Raw genomic sequence first — 14,484 nt, 5'->3', positions numbered from 1 at the left:
TACTATGTATCAAGCAAAAGACCCAGTCTTGAAACTTCATGTGTTTGAAGATGCATAAAATTGAGAAATATCCATAATTGTTGTTTGGAATAGAAATATTTCTGAAAACTTAAAAATGAATGCACAGCCTAAATTGATTTAACTGATGTACGTAAATTCTATTAATCTATCAAGTCATAATATAGCTACCATTAACACTATGACACTGTTAAATTTAAGTCGACATAATTCAGTTCAATTTAAACCAAATGAGACATAAATATCAAGACATTTTCTGGGGCAAAATTAAAGGAAATTTGTGTTTTAAAATGCAAAATTTCAGTTATTGATGGATTAATGTAGACAGGTCTCTGTTAATCCATGTAACACAACAATAATTGAGACATATACTGCTGTTAGTTAAAGGTCATTTTGACAAATAAAATAAGAATATATTCTTACGAACGGCCTCTAACTAGGGGAGAAAGATGAATGTAGCCACGAGATGGCGCTGACTCGCAATTTCTCCAGAATGAAGCTCTCCACCTTCCACCTAAAATCGGGCTCATCATTCACAGTCAGGCGAGGAAGTGTTTTTGTGACACCCAGAAAGAGTTGCACGCTACTCTGAATACTAACAATTCCCGCTTTCATACTGACCACTGTTGCACTGGGACCGATTGCTTGTGACTCCTGTAAAACTCAAAAGCCTCATTCAATGCCGGCACTCTTCACCGACGCACAGCAATGCTATTCACACCATTTATAATCTTGATTCCTATCAGTTCGTTCACCATCTTGTGGCCGCGTGAAATGGAGGTGACAATCAAAACATCTAAACAGCAATGATTTAGTTCTGGAAAAGTTAGCATAATTTCGTGTTGTTTCATAGATCACTCAGTATTGAATTAATTCAACATTTTAATTAGTGAATTAATTGCATACCGAAGATGTGCCAGAATGGCTTGACATCACAACGCATGAAGAGAATTGCAGGGAAAATTAATTAGCAGCTTACACGGACAAGAGCTAGTGTAAGTATTTAAACCTAATTGGACTGTCTAGTGGCAGCCAATGGGCTGCCCCCTTGGCTTGAGTTCTGCTCAAGGTTTTGTCCTTTTAGAGTTTTTTCTTGACACTGCCATTTTAGACTTGGGGCCTTGGGTGGCTTGGAGTTTCACACCCGGGATCTCTATAGCTGCACTGTGACACTGTCCTTGGTGAAAAATTCTGCACAAATAAATTTGAATTGAATATCAATAAGGTGTTCCATGCTGTTTTTGTAAATAAACTAATTCAATGGATTTTTCATTATGTAAAGAAAAAGTGTTTAATTTTCACAGAAATGTTAAACGTTTCAAATTAAATAGCCACATACTAGGCTATGTGTCACACTATTTGGTGGCTGATTTAAGAGTTAATGTGTTCAGGTCATGAGGTCATAAAAAGCAGTTTTTTTCTTTCATAGTTATATAGCTATAACTAGAGAGATGTAGATATAAAATCTACATTAAAATTTTAATAAATTAAGCATGCAAAATCAGGAAGTTAAGGACATCAGGAGTAAATTACCTTGCTAACAAGTGGACATGCCATGGACTCCAGCACTAAGAGAGTGTAATACATATCACTGTTGCTGAAATGACTACATCAAACAATTGAACCACAGAGTCTTCAACAGGGTGATAATATATGGTTCAACACAGACAACAGCAATTTTCTGTTTCTTGAAGATAGTGTGTATGATCTCTTTTGTGAGAGGAGGACAGGGGATACCCAGGTAATCCACACGGAGCAGAGGCACGTTGGGGGAGTAGTGTTTTGGGGTGGGGTCAGGGGATGTAGTGTGGGATGGAAATGCTCATTCACAGTCAGCATTTGGGAACACCTCTCAGAGTAAATAACACTGCATTCAGGCAGCCAGCTGTGAGCGGAGTGGTGGCTGCAGGACAAGCAAATGCAGAAGCTGACTTTTCTCCTCATAGCAGACATTGGCAAGCATTCAGTGGTAATGGTCAATAGTGCTGTACTCGGCTTCACCACCTCACTGTCACTACTACATTATATTATTGTCCAGAAACAGCTGTACCTGTCATCTCATATTTTCATTACATCATTGGCAGTTTTTAGCAAATGCTTTTATCCAGAGTAACTTACATAGGTTACTGAGGCAATTTTCTCGATTAAGCACCTTGTCCAAGCGTATAGCAGTAGGTCCCTAGTGGGGAATTGAACCAGCAACCTTCGGGTTATGAGCCCTGCTCCTTAGCACTATGCTACACTGCCGCCCCTATTCAGCTTCTGGTAAGGCCAACCTTGATAATATGGAGCTTGTCCCCAGGGGAGGCTAAACAATCATGATCCTCTTCTGTGCTAAACATATTTCTTTCACTATAGTGAGAATCCTCATTTCTAATTAGAAAAGACATGCAAGCCCAGCATCTTTGAGCAAACTCCAATCTGCTGCTTATTTCAACATGATTTACCTTTCACATGGTGTCATTAAATTGCAAATAATACCAACTGAAAACTAAAGTCGCTTCAGGTCAAACTGGAAAAAGACTATCTATTAAGAATTATATTCTTTGCCCACAAGTAAAAAAAAGATATATATATATTATATTATATTATATATATATATATATATATATATATATATATATATATATGAGAACTTCACAACTATACTGAAATGAATGCAAACATGGAACTTCACCTAAATGTGTTGGTGTTGGAACATTTCATATACTGTTTTTTTAAGTTGTCGAACAGCCCTATTATGGATTCTAATACTTACGGTATCAGGACTCTTTGAAGTAGAGTGAACAGGGCATGGAAAAACAAATCACATGTACACAAACCCTGACATGACGTATAGTGACCGCATATCGCATTTACACATGCAGACAGCTACTGCACATTTTGAAGTACACAAGGAACAACTGTAGTAACAGCACATAGGTACAGTACTGTCAAAGACTTGTGTAGGACTTTGCTGTCAGCTCTCTTTATCTCTGTGGGAGTGCATTGTGTCAGAGTGCCACCTTGCAGGAGTGCTACTGCCTGTGAGAGAGCTGTCTCCCAGGAGTGTGCTGCACGAGTGTGCCGTCTCTCTCGAGCGTGTTCGTGACATGAGTCGCGTTCCCTTCCCGCCCCCGATCCCCGATTCTGAGAAGCTCATCCTCCTCCAGAGTATAGGGAAACGGAGTTAAAGTAGTATCCGAAAAGTAAGATCTCTTAGTTCTGCCCATCCTTCACACCGAGGTCGACGCAAACAGCACAGAACTGCTCAACCCGAGGGACAGACTCCCTCCCGATAGCCTTACCTGCCCTCACACCAATAACACTCCAAAAGGATGGCACTCTCAAATTACACAAAAGTATTCCAATGGAGTCATGTGTTCCAAAACAGTCAAAGTTAGTCATGATGAGATGCCATGTTATGATAAAAGACCTTAAATTAGGTCTTTTAGGTACAAGGTATAAATATTTTATCTAATCCAGGTAACTGCACTGAACAGTAGGTGTAAGTCTCCTGCTCATGGCCGACATCAGAAGTTATAAGTGTAATATCAACCCGCTGCTGCAGTCACCAAGATTTTCCAAGAGAAATATTAAAAAGATCAGGAACGGGCATAATGTCTGTCTGAAGTTGCCTGACATTTCAAAGCAATTTAGATTAATGCTATCCCCTGAAAATGAATACGGACCCAGGACCCACAAGCAGCCATTCACTTACCACAATGTCCTTTTTATTACCATAGATAATAAAAAAATTCAAGTAATACTTAATTCATGTTGTTTTAAGTGGTACTTGGAACAAGTGCACAGATTCAAATTAAAGCGTGGAGAAGCGAACATATAGGAAATAAAAACGAGACACCGATAAACTGAGATTACTCTTAAAATAACTCAATCAAAACTAAGATGTCTTTTTTTGTGACAATCTTCCCATCCCTGACTGAATGCTTACCCCCTCCCCCCCACCCACCCCCAGGCCGGCTGTGTCACATGTCAAAGCCAGGCCATGTGCTGTCAAGTTTTTTGTGTTTTCTATTTTTTTTTTTTTGCTTTTATAAACCAGCAGCTTTATTCTTTAAGGCATTCAAGCACTCCCTCTTAAATCACAGAACTAAGAGAAAACTTAAATCCATTTATGCCCAAATCTCACATTGATCTCACAAAAAAATTATACACTGAAATATATGCAAACGGGAAAAAAAAACGGTAACTGGTTTACATAGGCATATATGCAGCACCATGTGGTTGGCCCCTCGTTCCAGAGCAGTGGCAAAGGACCGAACACTTTGGAATCAGACCGAAACGAAACCACTTCAACTGTGACCAACCCATACCTGAAACACACCCACACAGTACGTGCACTGCCGCAGACAGTCGGTTACAATCCAGTCGCAAGCTAGCAGTTCTCCATTTCACAACGGACAGCAGGCGGCATCGGTGAGGACAATTTCACAGCCGCGGACAACGTAGTGTCACACAGTGATTTGTCGACTGACAGCTGTCCTGTACGCATTCTATGCAGATGCCGTCAGGCCCTCTCTCCAGGATCTGGAGGGAAGGTGAAGGGGGTGGGGAAGGACGTGGGGGTGGGGGAGGGAGGGGGTTTGAAAGCCAGTGCAACAGTGCCATGGCAACAGTGGCAGGAGACAGGTCATATTCAGACTCTTTGTAATGCAGTCTGACAAATACCCTTTTTTTCCTGACTGGTGAAACAGATTAGGCATCATCATGCTTCCGTTACAGTATTTGCTCTATCGAAAAATAAAATGAAATCATTTTCTCCTGCATCCCAAATGGGGTGCCGAAAACATGATAGTTAACATAAATACATTTTGTTAACATTTACAGTGGAAAAAATTATATTTCATGATTTGTGGGAGGAGTTCAGCTGGATAGTTCAGTTCTGCAGCACTGTGCTCTGAAAACAATACAACAGAAGCCAAAATAATAAAGCCATCAAAATAAGTCTATTTACAAACAGAAAGGAATAAAACAAGGGATTATAACAGTAAACAAAAATGTTAAAAACTGCTTTGTACCCCAGAAATCCATGGTCAAAACCACACCAATCCCACTGCCCAAGAGTGTGGTCAGTTAGCTCCTCCCACATGTCTGGAGGGCTGTTTCTCTCTTGCACAGGAACACCCTCCAACACACACATGTACACACACGCGCGCGCACACACACACGCACACGCACACACACACACACACACACTCGCTCACACACGCCCCACTTCACCAACACGGTGCCATCCCGCCTTTGAAACTCACACAGTCACTCCCACCCTAACCACAAACCCACCAAACACAACACATTTAAGATTCACACTAATAGTCAAGTTTTCCCAAAACACAGACAGCTCAGATGGGCCAGCTCTGTGGGACTTTTCAAGGAAGTCAGGATCATAGACAAGTACCCTCGCCACCCCTCCCACCCCCCCCACCCCCGCTGACTACACTGCACAGTTTAGTTTTGGTTCGTAAGGTACTTCAGTTTCCTCCTGATTCACACAGTAACCAGGCAACACACAGAGTCAGAGGACTTCCATTGCGCGTTGGCTGTCGCCAGATGGCCTCCTGTGAGTTGTACACATGATCCAGCGCAGAAATGGAAAGACTGTGTGGTCTGGTTAGGTGGACGTGCTGGAGAAGGCCTCTAGCTTCACTCTTCCTCTGAAAAGGGTGTGTCAAACAGTCTGCAGCATCATCGTCATCATCGTCGTCGTCATCATCATCATCATCTTCGTCCCCTTCGTCCAGTCTGCAGTCTTGTGCCACACCTACGACTGACTGTAGGAGGAGTTCTGATTCCCGTTCGAACTCTGGTCATTTTCACTGTGAAAGGAAGCAAGAGCAAACCGCCAGTAAGGCTGTGTGCTAACAAGGAGGATTTAAGTATGTGAGGTAAGAAAACCACAGTATGAAGAATGCACAGAAATCCAAATGAAAGTGTGTGTACATGTGTTTGCATGTGTCTGTGTGTGTGTGTGTGTGTGTGTGTGTGTGTGTGTGTGTGTGAAAGAGAGACACATGAAAGACTGAGCAGACTGGATTAAAAGAGGAATGGCAACTTGCTGACAAAAATATGCACTTTCATTTTCCAAATGGCTTGTAGCTGACAGCTTCAGTGGAGGCCTGGCTGATATAAGGGGGGGGTCTCTGCCTCTGAAACAACCATTCATATTTTATTGTGTGGGACAGGGCAAATAAAGACAATTGTTTCAGTTCATTGATTTAATTTTGCACTCAGTATAGTTTATCAGCAGATGGGAGAAAGTGATGAAAAACAGGGGAAACAATATTAAAACAACAAATGTATCAAAAAAAAGAAGAGAAAAAAGTGGAATTGGCCATTTAACTAAATGGAATAAGTCCTTTTCAGAAAGAGAAAAACGGCGGTCCTGTCTGCAGATTCAGGCACTGCACTGGAAACACATAGCAGGATTAGGTGATGAGAGTTCCCCTGTGACCTGCAGAGGGCCAGGGGGCGGGGCGCTTTCCTGGCTCCTACTACCTGTTGGGTGGGGGTTTGGGCTTGGGCATCTTGTTCAGGACGGCTGCCATCTCCTTCCTGTCGTCAAAGTTCTTCCACTGGTCATACAGCTTCAGGATTACTCGGATAATCTCCAGGATCTGTTGGCAAGTCCCCAGGTTATTTATGCCACCGGCACTTCAGACGCAGAGGAATAACTGCTGTCACTCAGTCTAGTAAAAAGCAAGACGGACTTACCTTTTCCATGTCCACAGAAAGCTCAGCAAACCACTGCCTTGCATCTTTCTGTTGCACAACACAAGCTACATGGAGGCAGGCTGTGGGGGGACAGAAATACTGTTACACCTCATACAGGCAAAGCACTGGGGAAGACAAAAACTGTTACACCACCTACAGATAGATTAGCAAGTGCCAACACTGGGTCACAGGCTGGGAAGAAGATGGACAGGTACATCTCAGACAAACAGATCGGCAGGAAGACAAAAGACATTATGCCTCATATCTGCAGGTGCGCTATCAAACACTGCTAAACAGCACAGACAGGTTTGTGAGCCGTCAAAGCAAAGTGAGATCATTAAAATATTTTCTGTGACTACATTTTCTGTGTGTACACATACTGCACACACACCCACTGAACATATACACTGAATACACACTGGGTAACCATCTAGACTTTAAGTGGTAGGAGCTTACCTAGCGCAATCATAAAAGGAGGGTAGAGCAGACACAGGTCAGTCCTGTATGTGTCATTCACAATTCTCCTGGGGAGAGAGAGAGAGAGCAAGAATAATGACGTTCCAACAATCTCTGCACCAGATTCTATTTCACAATGTCACAATATAAGACTATACACTACAATTATTATAATAGTTATCGCTATAATTATTATAATAGAGGAGTACATGAACCAGCTGGTGCCACTTCCTCATGGCATCAGGGAAAGCCGTAAGGGTCGCCACACACTGATGACATCTCACGCGGGAGGCTACCTACAGGCTGCTCACACACGCACACACACAAACACGCTGGAACACAGTGGGAACTGTACCAGGCCAGCGGCAGCAGCATGTCTTCCTGCCCCATGTCCTGCACATACTGCAGCAGGGGTCTGTAGGGGTGGTACACGATCAGGCAGCAGTCCTGAAACGGGCACATTCCCACAGTCAGTCAGCGTCAAATCACGCAGCACCTCAAGGCATCAAGGTTTCAAGTTTTTGCCGTTTTTAAACGCAGAGCTTTTTTTTTTTATCTAATCTATTAACTCTTCTGCTGTCGTTCAACAATGCATTAATTGTCTCGTTACCTTAAATTGTATGGCATTTTAACTTAAATTAATTTTATTTTTTAACCAGTACTTCTATACATTTTACTCATTTTACGCTTTGTCCTTTATTCAATTCCACACCTCGGTGCATTATCCATTACCTTCATTTGACATATCTCCAAATACTTATATCAACAAGGTGAGTTGCATAGCTGTCAAGGGACTAAAATACCAACTCCTCCTATCAGTCCTGGCTTGCCTGTAGGGCACTGTGGGACTTGTGTTTAGAAGGTCTGTTGGCTGTACGTTGGTGGTGTATTGCTTCCTGTGCAAGTGCAGTGTTTTCTGTTTCTTACTGTTAAAAGTGTACGGTTTTGTTTGATTACATATTATCTATGTTGAAAATAAAAAATAAAAAAAACACCACAGAACACCACCTAATTTTCCTGACAATATGGTAGCATGATGTAAAAAATATGCCCGCAAAGAGACACCAGCTTAGAGAATCACTGCCACAATTTACATGCGTAGTGTCAAACAGAGAGGCAATGAGGACAGTGTGACCCAGCTAAGAGTGTAACCCACTGTGACAATGAAGCCATACACTCTGACTGCATAGCCATTACTTAACAGACCAACAAACCAGCCAGAAAACCAGGTCAGGGTTTGTATTTGTCCTATCGTTCAGGATCAGAGCAGAGGGCAAAGCGGTGCCTGTGATGCCTCTTTGTGAACCGTACTGAGGGGCTCCATTCAGCTGCAGCGGCACAGAGAAACAACAGTGCTTCCTATTTTCAACCTAAAAGGCCACATTGATTAGTGAACCTTCCTCTACAAATTAGTGTAGCTATGTGTGCAAATACGTATGCATGTGTGTACGTATACACGTTGCCTAAGAGAATCTGTCAATATTTAGCATGAACAAAAAGCAACTGCCAAGGTCAATACGGCAGGCTTTGCAGTAACCTACTTTAAACTAGTCTGCAAGCAGGTTCTAGTGTTCTAGAGCTCATATGCTGCCACTACTGCCTGTAAAGTCACCCCTGCCTATGATTACAATGTAAATACATTGTCCTTTCCACTCCATGTCTTTGGAAACACATAGTTACAGTTGGTGTGGACTGTTGACCTGACAGAGGAAATCCCATCACTCCAAGCTAATAGGAGACGCAGTAAAAAAGGAATCAAAGAAACGAGGCTGATGTAAGTCATTTTCGTCCTCTTAGAAAAAGAACTCACCATTAGTTCCAGCAAGTAGAATTCACACTCCAATATCTGCAGAGGAAAACAGCAGAGGCAAGTCAGCTCTCATCACAAATGACACGCCAGGATTCATTTTTTTCTTCCTATGATCAAATATATGTTTGGATGTCAGTGCAGCATTATTTTTGAGCGGTGCCCCAGTGACTGTCCCTTCTGACCATTTAATGAAGGCTTCACTCACAACCCCACTCTCCTCTGCTGCCCTGCAGAATATTAACAACTGTCAACGCAGCTTTCACTGGGATGCGATGTTGTCTTACCGACGTGTTCAAATTATCTTCATGGAAACCAGAAATAAGTAACAGGCTTCCATCCCGCGGCTGCCAGGAGAGTCATCACAAATCACTTTGCAAAAGCATGGCAAATATGCAGCCTGTGGAAAGGAGCGCTGGCGTCCGAGCTCCAGATCACTTCCCACACTCCTGAGACTGTCCCAGCGCAGTGCAAATTCCCCTCCTTCCCCCCCACCCTTACAGAATGCAGCCACTCGCCAGACGCCACAGACGTGAACACACACACCAAACCTGACAACTGCGCTCTCTTCAGTACAGACACTACTACTAGTGCATTAGACACTGATACACTAGACTGCTGCCTTACACACACACTTATACGCTGGACCGCTGCCTTACTTACACTGACAGACTGGCCCACTGCCTTAAATACAGATACATTGGACTGCTGCCTTACACACAATGATACACTGGACATTTTCCGTACACACAATGATCGACTGGACTGCTGCCTTACACACACTCAAACACTGGCCAGCTGGCTTACAGATACTGGCATAATGGACAGTTTCATGCTTCTGCCTGACCTTGTAGACACAAGGACAGTGTCTAAATGTAAGTAGTGTGCAAAGGAACTTCATTGCCCCCCAGCAGAATATACCTGTCCTAGTGGACTGACAGTGAGCCTAGACATCCAGCACCACTGACACTGACCTCAAAGCATGTACTCTATACAATATTCAACATATCTCACTGTCCCCTTATCATCCACTCAAATTTAAATATATTATTTTTAATGAAATGGTTCACAGTAAAGAGAACAGGTTGGACACTTTGGGGTTGTTTCTGGTACAAGCATAGTCAGTATTTGAAATCTGACTAATAATATATTCGGTCTGTAACACCATATCCAAGGTGATGATTGAATGGGATGTGTCTATCAATTCAGACAGACAGCTCTCTGGTGACTTCAGTTCATCATGCTTTGCAAATCTTGGCCCTTGTGACAGGGAATTCATGACGAAGGATGGAACTGTGCCACTTTGAGTCTCCTTTACTAATAATACCAGTTGACTTGTGTAACAATATCGGAATTTATGGTCCCTGTCTGTACACTGAGGCTGTTCCTTTATTGAATCAATAAATAATATCCGTCGCTCTCTCTGACATTAGCCAGAAGATGTAACCCTCTGTACTGTGTGTACGTCTGTGCTTGTGAGAGCATGTCTGTGTGTGCAAGAGTACCACTTACATGGTTCATTCTATAAGGAAACTCCTTGGGGAAGGCATAGGAAAACCTTGTTTTTACTGAAAAAGAAACAAGTTACAATATTCTGATTGATGCACACAAAAAAGCACATACATTCAAACTGTATGCAAACTGAGCCAAAATTTCTTCACCAGCTACACTCACTATGCTTACTTATACTTACTTACACACTGTGACCTTTTCTTTTGTTACCTTTCGTAGCAAAACCACACACCATTCTGAAAACCAGTACTGCATGAGATCTGGCATCATCACTTACATACAGACGTAGCTGCTGAGATGAGGCGAGTGTTGGAAACAACGCCAAATTCCTGGAGGAAAAAGAAGGTAGACTAGTATCACTAGTAAAAATAAACAGCCAGAACACTGCATACAGAAGATAGGCGCATTCGATATCCACAGTACTTCAGAATGGGATTGGCCTGCCATGTTGGCTATTTTGGTGGTTGGTGGCTGCCACTGACAGCAAGTTAATTACTTATTCATTTGTAATCACAGCCCTGCTCAACAGATGATAATCTGGATGGCATAAGCAACACTCACTAACACTTCACAACATTTAGCAGAGCTGTTACGTCATCTATTTGCCTGCAACAGCACTGTCAACATAATGAGCATATGTGCTATTTTGTATTATGTAAGTCACAGCAAAACAATAAGTTCAGCTGTAGCTATTTCATTATTAATGGTAATATATAATCAAAGCAACTTAGTACTGATTAGCTCCATCACGTCTTCATGCAGCATACTGAGCAGTGTAATCCCCATAGCCAGGCTGGTCATGTTTTTCAGCCGTACTTTCACGTCATCATTTCTGCTTTCCACAGATGTTTTAGCGCAATGCACCCCTATCCAAAACGGGAGAGGCAATAAAAGTGGGGCCCTTTCTCACCTCTACTTTAGACGCGAGGAACACACAAGTCGGGGCCATGAGGACGGGGTCAATACTCTTCAGAGAGTATCTGTGGACAGACAGGATATATTCAGTTCGATTACAAGGTCTGTCCTTCGCAGGTGAGCTGAACCACCTGAAACGATCCGGGCTTCATCCGGCCACGGCGCTGATGACTCACCTAGCATAGAAGCGCTTGAAGTACACTGTTGCCGTGGCAATAACTTGCTGCCTGAGCTTCAGGTGTTCTCCCAGGGCCTGGATTACTGTGAAAGAGTGACAAGTGAAACCCAGACCTCATAAAACCCACATCAAGCTTTTCACCGAATTTCTTCAGACTGAAAGTAATGTACAATTATGTTTTGATAATAGTGCAATTTCTTCAAATTATATTTTATAATAGCTTCATTGATCACTTCTCTAAGATATGTTGACGCAGACAGGCTGACGGTTCCTATAAATGTCTACCGTTTGCAAAGAAGATCTGCAATTTCCAGTAATCCTCTTCCGTGAGAAACTTCAGATCTTTCTGTCGCTCTTTCATCAGATCCTGCCTGTCCAGGACCCACTGCAGACTGGCAAAAGGAAAGAATACCTAATTAGATATGCATCACAATTGTAGATTAGGTTAAATACTGACTCACACTTCCATTTCTGTTACGTACATTACCACTATATTCATATTGTTTCTAAAACGCAGCCAAAGGCCCACGTCGCATAATCCAACAACCGTAATGCGTCATTTCAAACCGGATAGCAGACAGCAAGTAACAGATAGCAAAACATAGCTATCTTACAAACTAAAGCTGCCTAGCTACCTATCTGCCTAGTACGTAGTAAAAAACGAGTAACTACGCTTAGATACTGTAATTATGTAGTGTTTAGCTACCTAAAATAACATTCTTAATTTATAACAGATGGTGATCATAATAATCCAATCAATTAACAAACTGGCTCTCTCAATCCTGATAACTAACGTTATCTAGCCAGCTGGATAATTTTGCCAAAATTGGCAAGTCTTGTCTCTTATTCAAACAACAAACATTTTGACAGTGAAATGATCTTGTCAGTTAGCTATCTAGGTTCTAGCAAACTCGCTCTCTCACTGTTTTTCACGGTGACGGAGTGCGTCTTTTCCAGAGTGGCAAGCTATAGGTTAGCTACCTTGGTCTAGCTAGCTATTTGGGCTGCCTAACGACTGCACCTCCGTTCTACACGAATTCACAATAAACTAACTGGCCACGTATAGGAAGAAACATTTACCATTGTGACGACTGGCTATTTAGTTAGCTTTTCAACTATCTTGTCTAGCTAGCTAGCTAACTACCTAGGCCCAAAACAAAAGAATCATTCGCCAAGAACTGAAGCCGGTATTCCATGATGTTCGGCTGAATTACTTACTAATGCGAACTCTGCCAGAAATTCCCTGCCATCGCAAATAAGATGAGGTAGAAAATGTCCCTTAATTTTGATTTCGTCACTACAAATCTGAGAAGATCGGAAAGAACAAAGTGGTCACCTCAGTACTGAAGTAGATTACAACAACACAGCTCAACGATTGGCTGTGCAGCGAATAATGCCGTCCCTTTTAACCCGATTTCATAACGCAAAGGCAAACAAGGTTCCGGGTACGAACATTCGTATGTAATCATTAACGGGTGTGTTTGAAATAGATTTGTCTCGTTTATAAATATAAAAAACTTTAATTCCGTGAGGTTGACAAAATAATATTAATTAAAAAAAAATGTACAATATGATATTAATGGTTGTCAAGTTTCACTTGAATACGATGAGGAATTTTAAATTGGACTGTATTTTAAAACACAATAGATGTGATATAAAATCCTAAATTTAAGAAATGCCATGAATGTATGACTCTACAAATCTCTGTAAATTTATTTCATGTTATATACGTGTTTTAGGATATACTCAGCACTTACATATTACACGTTCAGCCATGAAAGACTACAAAAACTGTGACAGTAGCATATATATTTATGTATTTGTATTTGTACTGTAATTGGTAAATTTAAAATCTGATCACTGGCGTATGAGTTTCTTTCTTTTTTTTTTTTTTTAAAATCACAAACGCAACAAAAGTTGATATAATTTGCCTGGGTATCCTCTGAAGACATCCTAAGCACACCTAAACAATGACTTCCTGTGTAAGTAGAATGCAAACAGACAACACATTTAGCATTAAATATCTCATACGTCAGCAGAGCTGGAAAGTATCTTTCTCTGCAATGTGACGCTTCAGTGTTCAAACTAATTTAGGCTTGCTTCACATGGCTGAGAGACAGTGACCCCGTGCAGCTGCCACATGTATGCAAGAGCTGAGATAACTGGAATGGATCTCCAAGTGTAACGCACAGCCACGTGGGTCTGCATTATCATTAGACCCCTTTGAAGGAGATGACCCTGAGTTTCCTGCAGCCATTTCAGTTCTACTCAAAAGCAACGCTACGTTGTGTCATTTATCTGCTTACCAGAGGCCACTTTCTCCAGGTGACTTAAGCTACCATCCTGTTACACATTCCCCATTTGAGATGAATAATCTGAATATCACAGATGTCTCTTCTTTTTTTCTTTTTTTTTTTTCAAAACACTTGCCGTACACCACCAGTGTCAGTATTAAAATAATTAATGTTATTGATTAATATTAATATTATTGGGAAACCCATATATTGTCACATTCAAAGAACTTAGTTACAGATTTTTTGCCCTGAAGATTTTTAGTTTTAAAATAAGTGATTTGACCAATAATACCATACTTTGCTGCAAAAACATTCTGAACAGTCAATAAAACACGGTGGGATGGTGTTGCAAAGGGACAACAAACTATCACTGAGTACTGAGCTCTGCATAACCATACCAAAATGTTTGCAAATCCATTCAGCTCAAAGCAGTCCACAATGCCAACCTTTTTCGTACACAGATGAGCTGCAGGTAATGGTAACTTCATGATAATTGTAAAGGGTGGTGAAGACATGGCAGGTAGGACCTGCTGCTGTAAAATCTCACTGGTTAGCAAAATGCTATTGCTAATGTTATAGCCTACTTAGGC

The 14,484-nt window shown here is 41.7% G+C and overlaps 1 protein-coding gene across 3 annotated transcripts; it reads right to left on the bottom strand.

The window, feature by feature from the left end:
- Positions 1–5,454: 5,454 nt before the first annotated feature.
- ccnc (cyclin C) lies at positions 5,455–12,974 on the bottom strand. Of its 3 annotated transcripts, none has more exons than XM_036549849.1 (12): positions 12,937–12,974; positions 11,886–11,992; positions 11,599–11,683; positions 11,418–11,487; positions 10,785–10,836; positions 10,508–10,563; positions 8,999–9,034; positions 7,544–7,635; positions 7,189–7,256; positions 6,733–6,812; positions 6,517–6,635; positions 5,455–5,837 (listed from the first exon to the last, which is right to left on the bottom strand). In XM_036549849.1, exons 2-12 carry the CDS (start codon positions 11,959–11,961, stop codon positions 5,783–5,785), a joined length of 789 nt encoding a protein of 262 aa, XP_036405742.1. In that variant the 5' UTR covers positions 11,962–11,992; positions 12,937–12,974; the 3' UTR covers positions 5,455–5,782. The 3 variants fall into 3 exon arrangements, with proteins under 3 accessions (XP_036405742.1, XP_036405741.1, XP_036405743.1); XM_036549848.1 differs by having other exon boundaries at positions 12,819–12,968; XM_036549850.1 differs by lacking the exon at positions 12,937–12,974 and adding an exon at positions 12,681–12,697.
- Positions 12,975–14,484: the final 1,510 nt, after the last annotated feature.

The sequence above is a fragment of the Megalops cyprinoides genome, chromosome 17 (genome assembly GCF_013368585.1).
Source record: "Megalops cyprinoides isolate fMegCyp1 chromosome 17, fMegCyp1.pri, whole genome shotgun sequence".
NCBI classification, from domain to species: Eukaryota; Metazoa; Chordata; class Actinopteri; order Elopiformes; family Megalopidae; genus Megalops; species Megalops cyprinoides.
Note: the sequence above shows the minus strand (reverse complement) of the source record. Positions and strands in the feature narration are given on the sequence as shown.

Coding starts and splice junctions, on each gene's coding strand:
- ccnc (XM_036549848.1), bottom strand. CDS start 12,850: ATGGCAGGGAATTTCTGGCAGAGTTCGCATTA. Junction 10,837..11,417: donor TCCTCGCGTCTAAAGTAGAG/GTGAGAAAGGGC, acceptor TTTTTCCTCCAG/GAATTTGGCGTTGTTTCCAA. Junction 9,035..10,507: donor TTCCTTATAGAATGAACCAT/GTAAGTGGTACT, acceptor TTTCCTCTGCAG/ATATTGGAGTGTGAATTCTA.